Genomic DNA, 22122 nt, shown 5'->3' on the forward strand with positions numbered 1-22122 from the left:
TAGTGAAAACTGACTGTACGGCCTTTTTAACACAGCAGTTGCAATGCCATTAATGAGCTTAACCAGCCCAGTCTTACCTGTGTGTGAAGACACATGTTAGAGGATTTCTGTGACAGCGTTTTTAGCAACAACAACAAAAAAACAAAAAAAAAACCAAAGAAACAGTGTGAATATCCATCAGTAGGGAGTAGACCAAAGAAATATGATGTGTCCACATAACAGAATCCTGTAGACCTGTTTAAAATGAAGGCTTACCTCTTGTGGAAATCATTTCTGTCATCGTGGTATTGCAGCATCTACCATTCTGCAGCCTGATGTTTTCATGTAACATGGTGCAGTAAGTCCCCTACATACGAACCTTCAAGCTGCGAACTTTCAAAGATGCGAACGTGCATCCATCAGCCTCGGGCGTGAGAGACCCTGCAGCTGGCCCTCCGTCTCCCGTCGCTGACCATCCTTCGGCTCCACCGTCTCCCACCCCCACCCCCCAGTCAGTCACTCTTCCTGCCTGTTCGCGGATGCCAGCCCCTGAGTGCCGGCTGTTGTGCTGGACTGCTGTGCTTTTCAAGGTACTGTCCTGTGAGATTTAAAGTGTTTTCTTTATTTTGTGTGTGTGTGTTTATGTATTATTTGTGTGAAAAGAATTATAAACCTGTTGCAGTGCAGAATTATGTAGCCAATTGTGCCGGCTAACTTTGTTGGACTTACAAACAAACTAGACTTACGGACGTGCCCTCGGGGTGTAACTCGTTCGAATGTAGGGGAAGCATTTTCCAGACTCGCCCGTGTGCACAGGTGTCCTCTGCTCATCTCCTGCACGCTGCGGCCTCCACTGGGTGGACAGACTGCGGTCACACCGTCCCCTCCCCTGCCCACGGCTAGCCCAGCAGCTGTTGCTCAGATGCAGTGGCGGTTAAGGGCCGTCTCCATGCCTCCGTGGGTCCGTGCGCAGGGCCCGCTCTGAGACGGGGCGCACTGGTGGGACCCTCTGGTCGCGGGTCGGGCGTCGTCAGGTTGCACACTGTGGCTGAGTTGTCCTCCCAGGTGGCTGTGCCCACTCACCTGCTGGGCGTCGGGCTTCGTCGTCCTGCTGTTGTCAAGCTAGATATCAAGGCAGTTCGAACCACTGAGGTGTGCTGTGTTACACCCCGTGTGGCATATGTATTATTATTAACACAGTTTTGTTGTTCAGTCGCTCAGTCATGTCCGACTCTTTGTGACCCCATGGACTGCAGCATGCTAGGCTTCCCTGTCCATCACCAACTCCTGGAGTTTGCTCAGACCCATGTCTGTTGAGTCGGTGATGCCGTCCAACCATCTCATCCTCTGTCGTCCCCTTCTCCTCCCGCCTTCAATCTTTCCCAGCATCAGGGTCTTTTCCAATGAGTCATTTCTTCGCATCATGTGGCCAAAGTATTGGAGCTTCAGCTTCAGCATCAGTCCTTCCAATGAATATTCAGGACTGATTTCCTTTAGGATGGACTGGTTGGATCTTCTTGCAGTCCAGGGGACTCTCAAGAGTCTTCTCTAACACCACAGTTTGAGATCATCAGTTCTTTGGCTCTCAGCCTTCATTATGGTCCAGCTCTCACATCCATGTGTGACTACTAGAAAAACCATATTTTTGCCACATGATATGTATTGTTTTATTAACACCTGTCATGTGGCAATAATATCTTTTAAATATGCATGGAAATGATAAACGCTAACTCCAAGGTAAGTCAACCTCTTAGAAGGGAGCAGACTGAGATTAGGGGACACAGGTGACCTCAAATCTGTGTGTTAAGTTTTATCTTTAAAAAGTGAGGCAATAAAAAGTGAGGCAATAAAAAGTGAGGCAATGTGGCATAACTTAAAGACTTGGTAAAGCTGCATATTTACATGAAAGGTTTTTATGGTTTTTTTATTTTTATGTTTGAAATAATTGCTTATTTGTGAATTTGACCACCTACACACAGAGAATACTGGAGTGGGTGGCCTTTCCCTTCTCCAGGAGATCTTCCCATCACAGGGATTGAACCCAGGTCTCCCGCATTGCAGGCAGATTCTTCACCAGCTGAGCCACCAGGGAAGCCCAACATGCAGAAAACATTTTAGGACCTTTGAGAATCATTTAGGTTGCTTCTGGAAGGTGGGGTGAGGACGTTTCACCTGTCACTTTATCCTTTCCTTGGTGTTTGGATTTTTTTTGAAATGTGTACCCAGGTTACTGGGCTTCCCCGGGGGTCAGCGGTAAAGAGCCCGCCTGCCAGTGCAGGAGACATAGAGACTCGGGCTCGATCCCCAGGTCGGGAAGATCCCCTGGAGGAGGGCATGGCAACGCACTCCAGTATTCTTGCCTGGGGAATCCCAGGGACAGAGGAGTCTGGCGGCCTACAGTCCACGGGGTCGCACAGAGTCAGACATGCCTGAAGGAACTTAGCACGCACGCACGCATCAAGTTCATGCATTTGAGAATAAGAAGGGCCCCATCCAGGCTCAGCAACCTTCCCTCTGCACTGCTGGGACAGAAGACTTAAAGCTCTCCAAGCCTGTGTTTTCTCATCTTTAAAATACGGTTGGAAGCCCCTGCTTTGTAGAGCCGCTGGGAGGACTAGGAATTATTCATACGAACACCTAGCAGCGTGCCTTTGACATGGTAGGCACTAAATAAATGATCACTGTTTACATTATTAATATGAATGGAGGATGTGCTCTGTTTGCAAGTTTACTCGCCCCACAATGTGCGGAGGAAGGACACGCAGCTTGTCTCCCAGGAACTGCTCTGTTCTTCCACACGCGCGCCTTGTGGGGAAACGGATCTTCCAGCCAGAAAACTTAGTTTGACTCAATAATTTAAACCCACCGCCAGCGCTTAGCCCCCCTTCAGTGAGCGCCGTCCCTTTAGGCTAAATGCAGTCTCACAACCCTGCTGCTCCCTCCCCACCCTGGGTCAAAGGTGCCTGGTTCAGCAGATAAAAAGGCAGGACACCCAGTACCACTTGATTTCAGGTAAACAACAAATGCATTTTTAGTCATAAATCCTAATACTGCCTGGGACATATTTATACTGAAAATACATATTGTTTATCTGGAATTCAAGTCTAACTGGATAACCTGCATTTATATCTGCGCAGTCCTACCTATGGGGAAATGGGGGAGGGGCACCCGGTGGGCCAGACGAGGCCCCGGACCTCCTGGGCTTTGGACAGTGTCTGGGTCCAGTCCCAGGCTGGGGACTCAGCCCCTTGTCACCAGGCCCCTTGGAAGTGGGCAGGGAGTTCTGACGGTGATCCCGGGGAAGCTGCCCAAATAATGTGAACTCCCAGCTTAGATGCGGCCTCCCCATGAGCTCCGAGCATCCCTGAGTCCCCTGACTGAGGCAGAGGAACGCCAGCCCCCACCCGCCAGCCCCCAGGACACAGCCATCCCTCTCTGCCCACTGCCTCCCACCTGCCTTCACGCCCTCTCTCCCTGCCATCTCCCCAGACCACCAGGGCCGAGGGGCAGCCTCCCCGGCTCCTTCCTGTGTGGTCTGGGGTCCTTTGCTCAGCGTTCAATCCACGGATATGTGATCAAGCCCCGACTATGTTCCAAACACCATTCTAGATGGTGGAGATAATGGCAGTAAATAAGACCAAGTTTCAGAATTTCATATAAATTCTAGGGCTTCTGTTCTAGTGCAATTGAAATGGACAGTGGACACATATGCTGAAAATTCATACTCTGGGGTCCTGATGTCATGGCAGGAGGCAGCGCTCTGTAAAGAAGACGGGAAGGGGGGCCGGGCGGAGGGCCGGGTGGGGGATGGGAGTTTCTCTTGCATTGGTGGGGAGGGTTGGAGGAGGTGTGTGAGCAGAGACTTCATGAAGACAGAGCCTGTGTCTGGGAGGAGAGACTTCAGGCAGAGAGGACAGTAGGCTGGGGTGGGGCTGGGGAACAAGCCTGGCATCCTTCACATCCCGCGGGAAGGCCCCCCACCACCACACTACCCCGCAGTGAAACAGGAGTGCAGAGAAGGTGCAGAGATGAGGCTGGAAAAATCCACGCCTGCCTCTCAGTATGCCTTCAGAATATCTAAAAAGAAAGTTTGGAAGCTGTTTTCTCTTACCGGACTCTCCTTTTGCTAAAGAGGGTAACACAGTTGGCCTACAGACGACCCACAGCTGGCCAGGCCCCCTCCTCGCTCCAGGCCTGCAGCTGTGGGACAATCTAAGAGCTGGAAGCTGCCTCAGGGAGCACGGAAACAGGGCTGAACACCTGCACAGTGATTGTATCACCCTAGAAGTGTTACCAGGCACTACAGGGGACGGCGAGGGGAGGGCCTCCCCGGGAGGAGCCAGCACGGTGGCCTCGACGGGGGACTCAGGACAGAGGCTGCAGATCGACCAGAACTCAGGGAAGACCCCGTAGGACGGCCTAGAGGGTCACAGTGAGGTTCTAAGAGCGTCGATGATTTATGTCGTTATGACCACCTAAAATCATGCACTTCTACTTGGGTTCCTTGTAACTGACACAGACACAAACTTAGGAAGATGTGCCCTTAACCCCCAGGGACCTGGCCTCTGCCGTCCACACTGATGACCCCTCCATGGAGCCAGGCGCCCAGAGCCCCGACGAGCGCGTGGTAACCAAGGCTTGGTTCTCTTTCGTTCTCAGCTAAACTCACGGCCTCCTTGTCTCTCTCCCCACTGCAGGTCCTGGGGTCCCCACGGTGACCGTGCACAACACGACCGATAAGAAAAGTAAGTGCTCTTTGGTCTTGTCTTAAATCTCCCTGCGATGTGTGAGGGGGAAGCGGAAAGGCTTTAAGAGATGATCCAGGCGCAGTTTCTGTTTGGAGACCGTGATGGTCATGTCCTAGCAGCTCCAGATGAACCCGCGTCCCCAGTACTGGTTAGATGTGATGGACGTGAAGATCTCCCAGCCAGTGAGGGCCCGCAGGCCCACAGGTCTGAGGCCTGGAGGCCGCCTGGGGTGAGCCAGCCTTATCTGTGACCCCCTAGGCAGAGCCCCGCCCGAGGTGGAGCCCTGGGCTGCATGGACATGCACCTCCAGTGCCGGGCTCTCCAACCGGGCCTGCCGAGCCCTCCTGGCTCTGAGAGCCCCCCACCACAGGCCAAGGCTCCATGGACGCCTCCAGCCCATCTGCCTCTGTGGGTCTGAGAGCACCTCCCTGCCACAGGGGTCTTCACGTCCAGGCCACTGCAGGGGTGGAGCTTTCCAGAGACTCTCAAGGACCCACACAGCTTGGGGTGACATGTGCACATGTATGTTCACACGAAAAGGTGGAAACAGTGGGTGCAGGCAGACAGGCGGGAGAGCTCAGAAGTAAGGAGCCCTCGATGTCTTGGTTGCTCCCTGTCTCGGCCTTCCTCTGCCCTAATCCCTCAGGAGTCTGAGCCTCCATTCTCCCCGATCTGCCCCCCTTCCTGGGTGCCAGCACCCCTGTTGCAGCAGCCCTGGTGGGACCCTGCTCAGCACCCTCCCTCATACAGCGCCAACTCACGGCAGTTCCTTTAATTCTCTCGGCAAGGGACTGCTGCTCTCTCGATGGCAGGGTTTCAGGCACCAGGGAGAGCTGGTTAGGGGGAAAGTTTCGAAAAGGAGATGGCCAGCAGCACATTTAGACAGAAATCCAGAATCAAAGATCAATAATGAAATCAAAAGCATATAATTAAGTCATTTAAATGCAAAGAAAAAAAGCCAGAAAGCGGATGTGAGAGGGGATGGATACAGAGTCCATTCCTTATATATATTCGTTAGCGTGCTCCGCGCCAGACGCTGACACCACAGGAAGAGCTGGGGGCCGGTCTGGAAGATAAGACCCAGAGGCAGAGGCTCCCAATAGCGCATCAGAGCTGGAGCGTGGAGTCCAGCCTCCAGGCACCGCGGTGGGGAGTCTGGGGCGTGGGTTTTCCTGGGTGTTTAACTCCTGACTCATTTGAAAAGACCCTGATGCTGGGAAGGATTGAGGGCAGGAGAAGGGGACAACAGAGGACGAGATGGTTGGATGGCATCACTGACTCAATGGACATGAATTTGAGCAGGCTCCAGGAGCTGGTGATGGACAGGGAAGCCTGGCGTGCTGCAGTCCATGGGGTCGCAAACAGTCGGACATGACTGAGCATCTGAACTGAACTGAACTAACTCCTGACGGGTCTCAGGTCGGCTCCAGAGCCTCCCGACCAGTCTTGTCCCTCGCTGCGTCGGCACAGAACACAGTGCCCCCGGGTTTGGGTCTGTCTGTTGAACTGGGTGGGCTGCCCCCAGGCAGGGGTAGGGCTGATGCCCTGCTTCCCGAGTCACTCCCGGCCGGAGACTCAGGCGAGGTGCTTGGGGGGCCCATCAAAGCCTCCTGGCGCCTCTACCGAAGCCCACACAATATGCCTGCCCTGCCCAAGGCTGCACTGTAACCATCTTCCAGAACCAGGGCGGGTCTGGGGCCCAGAGACCTTAGGAGTTTAGGTGATGGTGACAGTGACCTGGGCCGGTGTCACAGAGCCAGCCGCAAGCCGGAGCCACTGCTGCAGATTCTCTGTGTTTTATCCCATCCTCTCCCCCAGCCACCCGGGAGGCAGGCGCTCCCGTTACCCCAGAATCGATAAGGAAACCCGAGGCAGAGGGGCACACCTGACGTGCGCCCAGCCGGAGAGCGCTGGTCCCACCTCCAGCAGGCAGCAGGGGCACAGCCCGGCCCCCACCTCGAAGCACAGCACTGACCACCACAGCCTTGTGGCCAGCATGGCTGGGGGGCTACTCAGGCCCAGTGGCTCTGTCCTGCATCCGCCCCGAGACAGGCCAGGGCAGGCAGGCCGCCCCCCCGCACACCCCGGCCTCCAAGCTGGCTGGGTGACCACAGCCTCGTCCTCTCCCTGCTCCAGAGATCCCTGCCCTGCAGTGAACCCCGCTCAGCCTCGGTGTGCAGCTGGGGAGGGAGCTCTGAGAAGGGGGGAGATTCTGGGGGAGGGTTCTGCAGTCAGCAGGACTGAGCCCTTGAACTGTACCCCAAATGCCTAATCCCCGTTGGCACCACGCTCACCATTTTTTACATGATCGAGTGACCAGCTAATATCAAGGGCTGGCCTGCCTACGGCTTCCAGGACAGTCCTGGGCACCCGCCTCGCAGCAGCTTACCCGAGGTCACACAGCCTGGCCGGGCCAGACCTTGGTTCATGTGAGCCCAAGCACAAGGTCGTGACCTTGGGGCTTGCTTCGGTTGCCAGGGGCTGAGGCCTTTGTTCTGCTGTCACCTGAGTGACCTGCTCACAACCACAGCCTCCCCAGCGGTCCCTCCAGAAACCGCCCCGGTTAACCTGACGCAGCATTGAGTCCCTGCTGGTGTTTGAGCCCCAAGCAGAGCCAGGGCCACCCCACTCGTCTAGAAGGCAGTTCCGACTGGCGTGCAGATGGGAGACGGGGCGTGGGGGCCACCTGCCTGCAGCCCAGCAGCCCAAGGGCGAGCAGGCCCTGGGGATTGGCCTTTGGAGACGCTGTGGGGAGCCTGGACAACCAGCCTGTGGCCTGCACTATGCGACAGCCCCAGGCAGAGGGGCCATGTCAGGCAGGGCCCTGGAAGGTCCCATCCGTCTCTGAAGGCAGCAGCCATTTCCCGGATTCCTGCCGCGCTCTGGAACTTGAAATTACTGTTCGGAATTCTTCGCCTTCCCCCTCCTCTGCCCCTTGACCCCAGGGCCACCCTGGGACTATCTGATTTCTCTCCCTCTAGAAAATCTTCTTTACAAACAGAGCATGCGGCGTCACAGATATGACTGAATTATTTAGAAGCTGTTTCCTGAAGAGCGTAATTGTGGTCGGGGCCGAGGTGTACTCGTTAGGTGCTGGGTGTTCGGGCCGCTCAGGCACTAGGGTGGCGGAGGCGACACAGCCGTGTAAATAGACGCTTTGAGGGGAGCGTGAGGGGTGTGAGCTCGGGGAGGGGGTGTGATCCAGGTGCAGAGGACCACCAGCTCCCTGGTCCCCCCAACACAGCCCAGCCTGGGTCCAGAGCGCCTGCAGGCGGGTCCACCGTGGTCTGCCCCCAACGGCGCCCATGGCGTCGTGACCGCTGCTCCCGGACTCGCGTTCCTGGGCTGCCCGGCGCCGCTCCTCCCCAAGATCCTGGCCAGCGTCTCTCCCTCCGCTCCCTTCAGTCGGCTCTTTACAAAGAAGCAAAACCAGCTCGCATGGCGGGTGGGGTCACAGCAGCTCTCGTTTGAGACTGTCCCAGCCAGCGGCTGTCTGGTGCCAGTCCACTTACTCTCTTGGTCCTCTGCCTGGTGACCGGCCCGCCCTCCCCACCTTCCTCCGAGTGAGCACGCAGGGGCGGCAGCTGTGCCATCAGGCATATCAGGAGCCAGGACGACCGGCCGGGAGATGAAGGAGGGGTCAGCACGAGTACGCCTGGCCCCGTCAAGCCCAAGGTCGTCCGCAGGACTCTGGAGGGCGGTGGGTTGGAGGCTCCGTGTCCACCGCTACCGCTTCCTGAGCGAGAATGGAGTTGCCTGGGTGGGGGCCACACGTGGCCCCTCACTGGTGCCAGTACTGTAAACACACTCCATCATCATGCCTCCAGGTTGCTTATAATCCGACTGGAGAGAAACAGACATGGCAAACAGAACAGTGACCCCCAAACCGTGTGACCACCTTTAGGATGGCGTCCGTACCGCACTGGGCTTGAGCCGCACATCCCCGGGGGGCAGGCCGCTTCTGCGATGCCGTGCTCACTGACGCTATGGGGACAGCGGCCTGACACACACCAGGGAAGGCCCGGGCTGCAGGGGGCCTGGAATCCAGGCAGGTGCCCAGACCCCGGTGACGGGGTGGCGCTGCCCAGACCAAGTGCCCTCCATGCCAGCAGCAACCCCAAGACAGGGTGGGCGGTGCTTCTCTCCACCAGCCCAGCAGCTCACTGGCTTCCATTTGACGCTCAGGCCCCCAAATGCAGCTAAGGGGCAGTTCCACCACAGACCTGAGCCACCTGGGTCTCGGAACAGCCACGGCCACACAGCGCCTGCACACAGGGGCCCAGCTGGGAGGCAGCCCTCGTGAGCCATCCGGCTTCCTGCAGGCTCACCGTGTCCAGATCTGATAATAGCTAATTCCGTCAAATATTAGAGGGGCTCACATTTAATTAAGGCGCGGCCATTTGTCTGCTCCTGACGGCAGTTCCCCACGGCCCCCACGTCAAAAGAGACTCCTTGGGGAACAAGCCCATCTTTTCTTATTTCCTCCACCAAGCCCCTGCCCTCTTTGAATGCAATTATGGGAACAAATAAAATGGCTTAACTCAGCTCCCTGGTGGGACAGCCAGCTCTCTGCTGATAAAACCAGTTGTGTGGGTAATCATTAAATGAGAAATCTAATATTTAACTAAATTTAATAGTCTGTTGCCGTGGTGCCTTTCTGTGAAGGGTGGGATTTTGTACAGAGGGACTAGCTATTCACACGCGGTCTGCCGAGGCCGTGTGCCGGCAGAACGCTGTGTGCAGTTAGAGCACCCAGGGCTCCCCCTCGCGAAGCCACGGCTCCCAGGTCCTGGAACCAACCAGAAGCTCTGTGTTTTGGTGGCAAGTCTGCGTGCTCCTCAGCTCCACACGAGCCTCGCTTGTAGGCTGCACGTCAGCCTGAGCACAAAGCTCCTTCAAGCTTAGCTGGTGTCTGCAGTGTCGAATCCCCATGCAGACGCGTGGAGAGAAGGTGACAGCCAGCCTTGAGCGGCTGCTCCAGGTCTCCTGCCTGGCGCTGTTTGCCCATCCAGGTTGCCCCACCCCACCCCCCGGAGCTCCATCCAGCCCCAGGAAGTGGGAGCTCGGAGCTGTTTCTCTGACGGCAAAGAACCCGTCCCCAAGGACACTCCTTCTGTGTTCCCGCTGAGCCCCCACCCTCGTGCGTCTCCATCCCTCCGGTCTGACCCACGGTCCCACCCCCACTGAACCCCTTAGCTGCCTCCCCCCGGGCTTCTCTGGTCTGACCCATGGTCCCACCCCACTGAACCCCTTAGCTGCCTCCCCCCGGGCTTCTCTTGAGCAGACACAGAGGTCCAGATCACAGGCTGGAGGGCTGAGGCTTCTAGAAGACCCTGTGAGGTCTGTGCTCTGGCTCCTACCATAAGCTTGGGTTTGGGTAGCATCAGTGAAATTAGAAGACGCTTGTTCCTTGGGAAAAAAGCTGTGACAAACCTAGATAGCATATTAAAAAGCAGAGACATCACTTTGCCAACAAAGGTCCGTATCGTCAAAGCTATGGTTTTTCCACTAGTCACGTATGGATGGGAGAGTGGGACCGCAAAGAAGGCTGAGTGCCAAAGAACTGATGCTTTCAAACTGTGGTGCTGGAGAAGACTCTTGGAGTTCCATGGACAGCAAGAAGATCAAACCAGTCAATTTTAAATGAAATCAACCCTGAATATTCACTAGAAGGACTGACGCTGAAGCTCCAATACTTTGGCCACCTGATGTGAAGAGCTGACCCTGATGCTGGGAAAGATTGAAGGCAGGAGGGGAAGGGGACGACAGAGGATGAGATGGTTGGATGGCATCACCGACTCCATGGACATGAGTTTGAGCAAACTCTGGGAGATAGTGATGGACAGAGAAGCCTGACATGCTGTAATCCATGGGGTTGCAAAGAGTCCGACACAACAGAGTGACTGAACAACAACAGTGAATTTCCTCAATTCCCAAAATTAAATAGTAACTTGGGTGTTCATTAGCCCTTCAAGCACTGTCAACTTTTAAATCAGTTGGATTAAAATGTGCTTTTGTTTTGTTTTGCTTGGTGTGAGAAGCAGGGGTTAATAAGCCTTGATTGCTTCGACTCTTACCAGCAAGAGGTCTGAACACCAGGATCCTCAGAGCCCCATGGGGTTTCGGAAACCCCCAGGGGGACCACTCAGTCCTTTCCATGTGGGAGAAGAAAGAAAGACTTGGGCAAAAACCCAGGCTCGGCTACTGTGAAGATGCATCATGTCCCGGGCGTGAGTCATATTTCCACAGGCAGGTCGACTCTTGTTACTGGAAACTGGTATGTTTTGTCCCCGGGATGGGACTGAGCCCCGATGCCCAGCATGGGATGGGGCAGCCAGGCCAGTGACCGAGTCTCTGAGAGCTGGTGTAGCGTGGACCTGGAGGGGGACCTGAGATTGATGGTGAGGGCTTCTTTTGGAGGAGGTGACCTTTGACCTGATGGTGGGGAGGAGCCAGAACACAGAACAGCAAGTGCAAAGGCTCAGAGGCAGCAGAGAATGTGGGAAATAATAGTTCCGTCGTCTGGTGGGGCTCCCGCCCGCTCTTCCTGCCCTGAGAGTGTGGGGAGAGCGTGGAGAGGAAGTAGTTAATAGCTCATAAACGGGCTCCCCTGTGTGCCTGGGACGCTGTGTTAAAGGGCCAGGGCTGTGCGGACTCAGGGAAAACAACTGCTCTCTGCTCTGTTAGGAGCACGAGCGGACCGTGGGGCGATCACGCCACACTGGGGTCAGGCGTCCCATCCCTCGTGTGTCTGCAAGACTGCAAGGTCGGGAGGGTGCCCCCTCCGGGCTGGGTCTCCAGGTCTCCGAGCTGAGGTCAGGTCTGCCAGGACTTCCAGGCTTCACAGGCGGTGCTAGTGGTAAAGAACCCACCTGCCAGTGCAGGAGACCTCAGAGATGTGGGTTTGACCCCTGGGTCAGGAAGATCATCTGGAGGAGGAAATGGCAACCCACTCCACTATTCTTGCCTGGAGAATCCCATGGACAGAGGAGCCTGGCGGGCTACAGTCCATAGGGTCACAAAGAGTTGGATGCGACTGAGCGACTAAGCATGCACACACGCACTGTTTGGACCTCCGTGTGTCAACACAGCCCTTGTGGACACACCTTTCCTCTCTCACTTTCTACAGAGGACCGGACTTCTTGCCTGCCGGGTGGTGGGGTCCAACTTCACAGTTTTTAAAGCTCCATGTATTTGAGAGGTAGTCTCACCATTTCTCCCCTCACCTTGTCACCAAAGCTAAATATCCAAATATGTGCTCGGCAAACTCGTGAAGCACCTTCTGTCTTGTTTCTTGGCTTGTCACCAGCCCTGGGAACCTTCGGTCGCCTCTGCCCCCAAGGAAGTGTGGAGGTCCTGCTCAGAGTGGTCCCCGTGGCCCCACAGACAGAACACTGAGTGCTGGGGGTCCCAAGTGCTGGCTCACCTGCCTGGCCTGTTCTTAAAAGCAGTTATCAGCACGCTTGTGAGATTAGGTTCTTCTTTAAAAGGTTCACACCCATTTCCAAGTGACTTGTCTACCCAAAGATCAAGCCCCTTGGAGATAAAACTTCCTCTCGAATGAACCACAAGTTGTCCCCAGGTAGGGTTGTGGGGAGGGGGAGGAAAGAAGTCACGTGTCAGATGGAGAAGTCGAGGGGAGGGCCAGTTCTGCAGGGGATGGAAGAAGGGGGCTTTTGCAGGGACAGGGGTCACTGCCAAGGCCTTCGTGAGCTGGTGCAATGTAAGGGTCTCAGAGCAGCCCCTGAGGTGCAGGTAAGGGTGTGGGCACCTCTCTGACCTGGAGGGAGACAGGCCGGTCCCCCTGCACCGGGACTCACACGGCCACGCAGCCACCTCGAATGAAGGTCTCCAGAGCCAGGCCACCTACAGCTAAGGCAAGAAAGCCCAGTCCATCCTCCTTTCCTGGACTAAGTGGCAAAAGTCACCTCCAGCTCCTGTCCTCTGTTCCAGTGTGTCATTGTGGCCACTCTGTTTGGAAACCACTTGCCTTGACAGACATGATGTCAATTCCCCCCAAAACCAGCAGTCCTGAGACCAGCCACACCCCCGAAATGATCCCTGTATGTGAGAAATACCGTGGAGCGTGAGTGTCGCGGGCAGGGGCGCCGGGCACGGTGGAGGAACCCGCCACCCGCCCGGAGACCCCGGGCTGACCTGGACTCGCCCCTGTCCTGTGACCTGAGCTTGGGATCTAACATCTGCGGCTCTTGGCTCCCACCATGGAAGCATGATCCTGCCCTCCAACACAGGAGTCAGGAGGCATGTGAAACCCAGGGCGTCCGTGAGCGGGGACTGAATCTGAACGCGTCATCTTTCTCTCTGTTTCAGAAATGTTTGATCTAGAGAGAAACGAGCATGTACAGAAAGCCGTAAGCGAGCGGCAGATGCCGAAGGTGGAGTACAGGGAAATCGAGACCGATGACTACAGTGAGTGCTTCGGGAGGACCAGCCTCTGCTCCCCCGCGATTGCTGTGCCGCTGGGGGGGTGGGGGAAGGGGAGAGGCTGCCCTTCACCAGCCGGGGGGCCCAGCCAAGCCGCTCGCTCTGGGCCAGACAGAAATAAACAGGAGTGCTGATTTCTGTCCCCCGGAGGCCGACAGTTTAGACGTGGTCCCGGATGGAAACTCTCTCCCTGGCGGAGAGCAGGCCTGGACACCACCCAGGGCAGAGGCTCCCCCTGGACGTTGCCTTTCTGTGCCATCGCTGCCCTTACTGCTTTGTCATCTCACCTCTCCGAGTCGTTCACGGGCTGAGGGGCATCCTCGCAGCTGGAGACCCACAGCGAGGGGTTGGTGTCCGGGGCGGCCGGAGACCATCAGCGCCCTTCCTTGGCCCGTGTCCTCCTCCCTCTGAACTTTCCATTCAGTCCTTCAGTGGGCTTCTGTGAGAGCCTGTTCTGCGGCGGGCACCCCCGAGAGCCCCGGGGCCCCAGCTGGATGGGACCCAAGCTACAGGTGGGAAGCGGGGTCCTAGCAGCTTCATCACCTCTGCACACGGTCCCCCGCTCACCCGGCCCCGGGCCCCACCGCCCGCTGGGCATCCGCCCTGGGGAACCTCCACTCCCCTCAGCACTGTGTCCCTCCATGCTGTCCTGCGTTGGGGATGACATCCTTAGTGTGTGGACTGGTTTCAGGTCATTTAGACCCCAAAGCTCGAAGTCATCTTTGAGTCACCCATCGGGGTACCATCTGCCCATCGTCTCTGTGGTCAGGGAACAGACTTCATCTCCGAAGGTCGCCAGGGATGGATGGAGGGAGTGATGCCTGAATGCAGGCCCTGGAGTGGTGGAGGCTGGGTAGCCGGAGCCTGTGTCTGTCTACCCAGATGGCGTCTGGGAGCTCCTTGTCATCTGCCCTTTCCCTTCAGTGGGGCAGTGGCTCGTCACTGGGGCCCGTGAGCCCTGGAGTCTTGTTAAGCATCTGTCAGGTGGGACCTGGCCGCCTGCCGGCCTGTGAGCCCCTGAGGGCAGGAACCAAGGCTTTGCCCACGGAGCACAATCCATCTCCCGCCCAGACTGCACATCCCATGAAGCCAAGTCCTTCAGAGCAGGAAGGCAGGGCCCAGGGGCTCCAGGGAGAGCCGGGAAGGGGACTGGGGTCCCGTGGAACATCTCAGGAAGGCGGGCTGTGAAGGGGCTCCTGGCGTCGCTTTCGGTGGGCAGAGACAGAGGGGGCGTCCATCCAGGGTGTGGCAGAGTGAGGAGGCTGACCGGTGGTTCCAGCCTCAGGGCTGTCCCCACGTGGGGACCTCACCCGTCATCTCCTTCACCCGCGTCCTGTTGTTGGGCGCACCGAGTCACATGGTACTGGAAGCTTCCTAATCACTGCTAGAGGTGCGGGGGGGGGGAGGTGCAGGGGGGAGAGATATGGGGGGGGAGGTGCAGGGGAGAGAGATACGGGGGGAGAGGTGCAGGGGGAGAGATATGGGGGGAGGTGCAGGGGGAGAGATATGGGGGGAGAGGTGCAAGGGGGAGAGATATGGGGGGAGGTGCAGGGGGGAGAGATATGGGGGGGAGGTGCAGGGGGGAGAGGTGCAGGGGGAGAGGTGCAGGGGGGAGAGATATGGGGGGGAGGTGCAGGGGGGAGAGGTGCAGGGGGAGAGATATGGGGGGGAGAGGTGCAGGGGGGAGAGGTGCGGGGGGAGAGATACGGGGGGGAGAGGTGCAGGGGGGAGAGGTGCGGGGGGGGAGGTGCAGGGGGGAGAGATGGGGGAGAGGTGCAGGGGGGAGAGGTGCAGGGGGGAGAGACATGGGGGAGAGGTGCAGGGGGGAGAGATACGGGGGGGAGAGGTGCAGGGGGGAGAGATATGGGGGGAGGTGCAGGGGGAGAGATATGGGAGGAGATGCAGGGGGGAGAGGTGCAGGGGGGAGAGATACGGGGGGGAGAGGTGCAGGGGGGAGAGATATGGGGGGAGGTGCAGGGGGAGAGATATGGGAGGAGATGCAGGGGGGAGAGGTGCAGGGGGGAGAGATACGGGGGGGAGAGGTGCAGGGGGGAGAGATATGGGGGGAGGTGCAGGGGGAGAGATATGGGAGGAGATGCAGGGGGGAGAGATACGGGGGGGAGAGGTGCAGGGGGGAGAGGTGCAGGGGGGAGAGATGGGGGGGAGGTGCAGGGGGGAGAGACATGGGGGAGAGGTGCAAGGGGGAGAAAGGTGCAGGGGGGAGAGACATGGGGGAGAGGTGCAAGGGGGAGAAAGGTGCAGGGGGGAGAGACATGGGGGAGAGGTGCAAGGGGGAGAGATATGGGGGGGAGGTGCAGGGGGAGAGATATGGGAGGAGATGCAGGGGGGAGAGGTGCAGGGGGGAGAGGTGCGGGGGGGAGAGGTGCAGGGGGGAGAGATGGGGGAGAGGTGCAGGGAGGAGAGATATGGGGGAGAGGCACAGGGGGGGAGAGGTGCAGGGGGGAGAGATACGGGGGGAGAGGTGCAGGGGGGAGAGATACAGGGGGGAGAGGTGCAGGGGGGAGAGGTGCAGGGGGGAGAGATGGGGGGGAGGTGCAGGGGGGAGAGACATGGGGGAGAGGTGCAAGGGGGAGAAAGGTGCAGGGGGGAGAGACATGGGGGAGAGGTGCAAGGGGGAGAAAGGTGCAGGGGGGAGAGACATGGGGGAGAGGTGCAAGGGGGAGAGATATGGGGGGGAGGTGCAGGGGGAGAGATATGGGAGGAGATGCAGGGGGGAGAGATACGGGGGGAGAGGTGCAGGGGGGAGAGGTGCGGGGGGGAGAGGTGCAGGGGGGAGAGATGGGGGAGAGGTGCAGGGAGGAGAGATATGGGGGAGAGGCACGGGGGGGAGAGGTGCAGGGGGGAGAGATACGGGGGGAGAGGTGCAGGGGGAGAGGTGCAGGGGGAAGAGATACGGGGGGAGAGGTGCAGGGGGAGAGGTGCAGGGGGGAGAGATACGGGGGGAGAGGTGCAGGGGGAGAGGTGCAGGGGGGAGAGATACGGGGGGGAGAGGTGCAGGGGGGAGAGATATGGGGGAGAGGCACGGGGGGAGAGGTGCAGGGGGGAGAGGTGCAGGGGGGAGAGATACGGGGGAGAGGTACAGGGGGGAGAGATACGGGGGAGAGGTACAGGGGGGAGAGATACGGGGGGGAGAGGTGCAGGGGGGAGGGGTGCAGGGAGGAGAAGTGTGCAGGGGGAGAGACTGAGCGGCGGCAGTGACCTCTCCCCAGGCCCATGGGCAGCTCGGTTGCTCTGGCCCCGTGAGTGCTCACTCTGTCAGGGGCTGATGGAAAAGAAACCAACCCAGGAGGAATGTGAGTGGAAGCTGTGGTCACGCCCGGCAGGGACATCTCTGCCCACGGGGCCAGGGCCACGCCACTGTCTCTCTGCATCTGGATTTCCCTCAACGTCTCTGAAATGTTTGCGGATCCCGGCAGGACACGCTCGGCCCTGGAAGCGCAGGCAGCCTTGTGTGTCCAGGGGACACATCCAATCCCAAGCGGGAGAGAGGCCATCAGTCAGAAAGGGGACGGGAGAGCAGGGCAGCCCACAGATGCTGTCATCAGGGTGTGGGGAACCACAGAACAGAAAGCAAGTGGCAGGAAGGGCGGGAGTCCGGGCCAAAAATGAGGCTCCTGAGACCCCAGGAGTCGAGGCTCTTAACAGAAGGAGAAGAGACGCAGGCAGCCCCCTGCAGGGTCTGTGTGCGGTTCACAGGGACGGGGCAGGCACCCCTACGTGGGACGGGCCTGAAACCTGCCCCCATTGCCCTGAAGCCTGTACGCAGGTCCTATCTGCCTCGGGTCCCACCCCTGCCCTGCCTGAGTCTGACAGCTCAGGGTGGAGCCTCCATATCTCCAGGAAGGGGGGAAGGGAAGTCTAGGCTGCCCCCAGGGAGGGCGGCCGTGACCGGCCCAAACTGTCATGCAGCGTCTGTCACTCAGGACAGAGCTATGTTCACAAGCACCCTCTCATTAACTGGGTATTCATCTTCCTGCTTTCCTTTTGTAAGGAAGAACCAAGGCAAACACACAAGATGACCTTAGATTGATGGAGGGATGGAAGGGTGGATGGATAAGCGAGCAGGCGACCTCCACAGGTCTGCCCCTCCCCGCTGCCTCTCTCTCTCCACGCAGACCTCAGGCAGGCCCCGTCATGTGCAGGGCCCGAGCAGAATGAAAATGGGAGGCTTAGGGTGATGGCAGGCCTTCCAGTCCATCTGGGGCCTCTCAGGGGCCCCAGGACAGCACAGGCCGCGCCCTCTGAGGCCGGCCAGCCTCCCTGCTCAGACCTCAGCCTCCTGCCCCGCCCGCCCCTCCTCTCAGCCAGTTTTCTCCAAGTTGGTTACCTGGAGGCCAGATCCCCTTCTTGTCTAGACCCCCCTCATCTCCTAGCCCAGGCCCTCCTCCTGCTCCTCCATCCGTGCGGGCTCACGGGCTCTCACAGGAACGGTTCCCACACCCCAGAGCCCAGAGTGGTGCTTGCCATCCCCTCCTCCAAAAAACGCAGAGAAGGGGCTTGAGAATCAAAGAGCCGACCCCTGCCTCCTCCGCCAGCGCCCGAGGTTTCCTCAGGGTGAGGTCTTTCCTTGCAGCTGCTCAGGGAGACAGGGCACAGCGTGTGCGGGCCGGCTCCACACAGCACCCCTTGGGGGTCCTAGCAAACCCGAACGCGGTCGCCCTGCTGCCTGTTTTTATTTTGTCTGTCGTTGAATGCTACTGGAGGCTAAGGCCGTCCTTGGGGAAGCCGCCCACCTCTGGGAACGCTCTCCGAATGAATTCCGGCCCCTGGTGGCCAAAGCCTGCCCGTGGCCTTATCAGCGGCAGAAAGCAGCCCAGACCATGTTTTATGGATATTTCAGTGATAAAGTCCCCAGGTCCCTGGGCCATTGATCTAATTTGCAAGCCATTAACATTCAGCCGGAATCAGTAATGAGACCCGGGTCAGAGCCTGCTGCTAAGCCAACCCTCCAGCCTAGGATGTATCTATTGGTATAATGACTGTGCGCGGGGAAAGACACCCATTCCAGTTTAGTTGTGATCTGGGCTGTAGTTAATGTCAATGAACAACTTCTAACTGGGGCAGGAAGGTTCGTTTCTGGGAAAGACACAGACAGCAGTGAGGGACACGCCCGTCTCCCTCCCTGACCGCATCCTGGTGGCCAGGGGCGACGTCCGAAGGGCTTTGGCCACAGGACCCACGGCCACACCGGCTCCCTCCTGCTGGCTCCACGGGTACCCGGGCCCGCCCAGCTCCAGCCCGTGAACACTGAGGGCCCCCCCACCTCCAGCTCTCCCTCTGGGCTCTGCCCCGCCTCACCACCCGCTCCCCACCGAGTCTCTGCCTCCCGGCATCCCCACCACCACTCCCCAGCGTCCTTCCCCACTTCCCTGTTTGTTGCCACAGTCCCTCGTGACAGAGAGCGCAAGCTCCCCCTGGGGCTGGAATTCTGCTGTTAGCAAGCACTCAGCTCACGGTGGTCCAGGCATTTCTGTCTGTCCACATGTTCCTCTGCACAAGATTTCCATTAAGCCTCAGGTGGAGAAAAGTGTACATCGCTCAGTCATGTCCAACTCTTGGCAACCCCATAGACTGTAGCCGGCCAGGCTCCTCTGTCCATGGGATTCTCAGGGCAAAAAGACTGGAGTGGGTTGCCATTCTCTTCTCCAGGGGATCTTCCCCACCCAGGGATCAAACCCAGATCTCCTGCATTGCAAGCAGATTTTTTACCGTCTGAGCCACAGGGAAGCCCTCAGTAGAAGAAACTCCGCCTCAAGGAGACTGACTGGGTGCTTTGTCCAAGTCCAGAGGGAGCTGGAGTCGCCCTGTCTGTGGAGGACCGGCCTTGCCCCTCCGAGGGCCTGTCTCCCAGGCCCTTGGGGGCCCATCCCGCCCCTCCCTTCCCGGCCACACTTCCTGGCCCCTAAGGTGCGGCCCTGCGTTCTGTTTCTGCCTAGAGCTGCCCGTTCAGATCCTCAAGCCGGCGACCTTCACCGACACCACCCACTACCCCTTGCTCCTGGTGCTGTAAGTATCCCGGGGAGAGGGCCAAACTCTCAAGAAGGTGGGAAGGGGGGCCCGGTCCCGCTGCAAACTCAACTCAGTAGCAATTTGAGCCCCCTGTCTGTCACTACCGGTGACCCTGGCTGTTAAAGGAAAGCAGGGCCCCGTCAGCCTCGGGGGGCTCACGATACTGAACACGGTGCTGAGTCACGTCCCACGGCTGAGGTGCCGTGGCGGCTCAGCGGCCCAGGGACGGCGGGAAAGCTGACTGGGAGTCTGACCTCACAGGGCAGGGCCCGGGGCCCCCAGGAAACGAGGTGGGCCTGGCAGGGGCTCGCAGGGGCCAGTAGCCCCTCCTGCCCCAGGAGCCTTGAACACCAAGTGTTCACCCACAGGACGATTTCAGATCTGCCCCCTGCTAACTGGCAAGCCTCTGGTTCAGATTTCGAGAACCCCTTTCCAGAGCCTTGCAAGCCCCTCTGACGGTGTGCGTCTTGACACGGGCTCCGGTGTGCACGGGGCCGTGGGGCGAGGGAGGCTCTGGGAAGAAAGGGCCAGGGGAGGGCCTGCACTGGGGCTTCGCCAGGAACCTCAGTGACGTCACCACCCAGGAAGGCGCCCAGAGCCTGCCAGCCCTGTGCATCACCCCTGGCATCCAGCCAGGCCCTCAGTGACAAGGCTGCACCCGAAGACGCCCAGCTAGACACACGGTCCTGCCCAGCTTGTCACTAACACATGCTCCTCACTGTCTGGACACTTCACCAGCAAGCAGACACACATACACATATATATGGACACACACACACACACACAGACATACATACACATATACACAGACACAACAACACATAGACACATATATACAAACATACATACACACACATATACACAGACACAACACATATATACAGACATACATACACATATACACAGACACAACACATATATACAGACATACATACACATATACACAGACACAACACATATATACAAACATACACATGTATACAGACACACACATACACATATATATACAGACATACACATATACACAGACACAGAGACACATATATACAGACATACACTCATACACGTATATACAGACACACATACACAGAGACACAGACATACACACATGCACGTGTACACAGACACACACATACACATACATACGGACATACACACATACACATACACACAGATACACATACACACCACACAAATGGACATAACACACAACAGCACATACACACCCACATGTTCACATACACACGCCAGTACACATAGCACACACACACACAGCACATGCACACACATGGAATTCTCCAGGCAAAAATCCTGGAGTGGGTTGCCATTTTCTTCTCTAGGGGATCTTCCCGACGCAGGAATGGAACCTGGATCTCCTGCATTGTAGGCAGGTTCTTTACTGTCTGAGCCACCAAGTTGGCCCCCTAATTCCCTCAAACCAGGGGCCACCAGAAGGAGCACCACAGCGTGGTCACTCACGTGATGGGGGCCAAGCGGGCAGCGTGGGAACCCGCCCAGAAAGGACGGGAGAGGCAGGCCGTAGTGGGGGCCCAAGCAGGAGGGGAAGGGGAGGGATGTTCAGGGTCTCGCCTCAAGAACGGGCCCTTCAGCACCCTCATGCTGGGGGGTGCAGACGTGTGGAGCCAGGCGTGGGGGCAAGCCCCGCTCCAGGAGAGCATCCCCGGGCTCCCGAGTCTGCAGGACCTGTCGCCGCACCCCCGCCCCCCGGCCGCGTGCCCAGGCATGGCCTGTCTCTTCCAGGGACGGCACCCCGGGGAGCCAGAGCGTGGCCGAGAAGTTTGCGGTGAGCTGGGAGACGGTGATGGTGAGCAGCCATGGGGCCGTGGTGGTGAAGTGCGACGGCCGCGGCAGCGGCTTCCAGGGCACCAGGCTGCTGCACGAGGTGAGGCGGAGGCTGGGCTCCCTGGAGGAGAAGGACCAGATGGAGGCCGTGCGGTGAGCACCCCGGCGGCGCCGTTGGAACGGGGCGGGGGAGCATCGCATCTCTTCCTGGGATGCGTCGTGGTCCTGTTTCCTGTGGGTGCACACGTTCTGCCTGCGCTTTGCTGGTACCCCCAGAAGTCTCTGGTGATTCCCCAGTGAATTCCTGCTAGCAGTATGCTCCCAAAGGCCAGGATCCTAGTCATTGCATGGCTGGTGGCCTGTCCGCTTTGCAGATTGCAGCAAGGTGCAGAGACCGTGATGTGGGTCTTTGTGGGTTCCCAGTGCTGTGGTCACAGACCTTGGCTACTGGTCATGGGGGAAGGGCAGGGAGGGGGAGAGAGAAGGTGAGCCATGTAGTCAGTCACCTCCTTCCTGAGAAGGGACCTCTCTGACTGCAGCAGGCAGGTTGGCAGCCCCGCTCCGCACGTTTTGTCCCTTGGCTCTGCCACGTCCTGCTCGCAGAGGCAGGGCTGGTAGAGTATCTGGGGACAGAGGGGCTGAGGCTCAAAGGTGTTGACTGGATGTTATTGTCGGCCCGGAGTGAGAGCCGTCAGGGACCTGTGCCGCTCACTGGCCTGCGGGCACGTCGGTCAAGGTGGGGTTTTCCCAGTTTACCGCACACGCGGCAGACTTCACCTGGGAGAGGCGTTAGATGCACAGACTCAGGTGCTGCAGGGACAGGAAGGGCGTGGGCACGGCGGTCATCCTCCTTGAGATCCAGGTGTGCAGTGTTGGACCCTGGGCCTCGGAGAGTGTGACATAGCGCCCAGGTGGATCAGTGTTTGCTGACTGAAGGGCTGTAAGACAGCATGACATCCCAGCCCATCTGTCATCACGACTGCACTTTGAAGGTTTAAAGGATTTCACTCTCCTCACTTTTCAGAACATTTTCTCTCTTGTTTTTAGAAAGATTGATGGCATGTGATGTGTGCATACGTATGATGTGTATGTACATGTGATATGTAGTCAGTAAGTA

At 58.2% G+C, this 22122-nt stretch overlaps 1 protein-coding gene across 3 annotated transcripts in view; it reads left to right on the forward strand.

The window, feature by feature from the left end:
* Positions 1 to 22122, forward strand: part of DPP6 (dipeptidyl peptidase like 6) — a 774296-nt gene that overhangs the window by 736834 nt on the left and 15340 nt on the right. For all 3 annotated transcript variants that reach the window (XM_081537115.1, XM_081537116.1, XM_081537117.1), the window contains 4 exons: positions 4677 to 4724; positions 13059 to 13157; positions 19130 to 19199; positions 20964 to 21158. In XM_081537115.1, the coding sequence (XP_081393241.1) occupies positions 4677 to 4724; positions 13059 to 13157; positions 19130 to 19199; positions 20964 to 21158 (412 nt within the window). The remainder of the gene's footprint in view (positions 1 to 4676; positions 4725 to 13058; positions 13158 to 19129; positions 19200 to 20963; positions 21159 to 22122) is intronic.

Source organism: Giraffa tippelskirchi, chromosome 10 (genome assembly GCF_054371585.1).
Source record: "Giraffa tippelskirchi isolate mGirTip1 chromosome 10, T2T-mGirTip1v1.2.pri, whole genome shotgun sequence".
Lineage (NCBI taxonomy): Eukaryota > Metazoa > Chordata > Mammalia > Artiodactyla > Giraffidae > Giraffa > Giraffa tippelskirchi.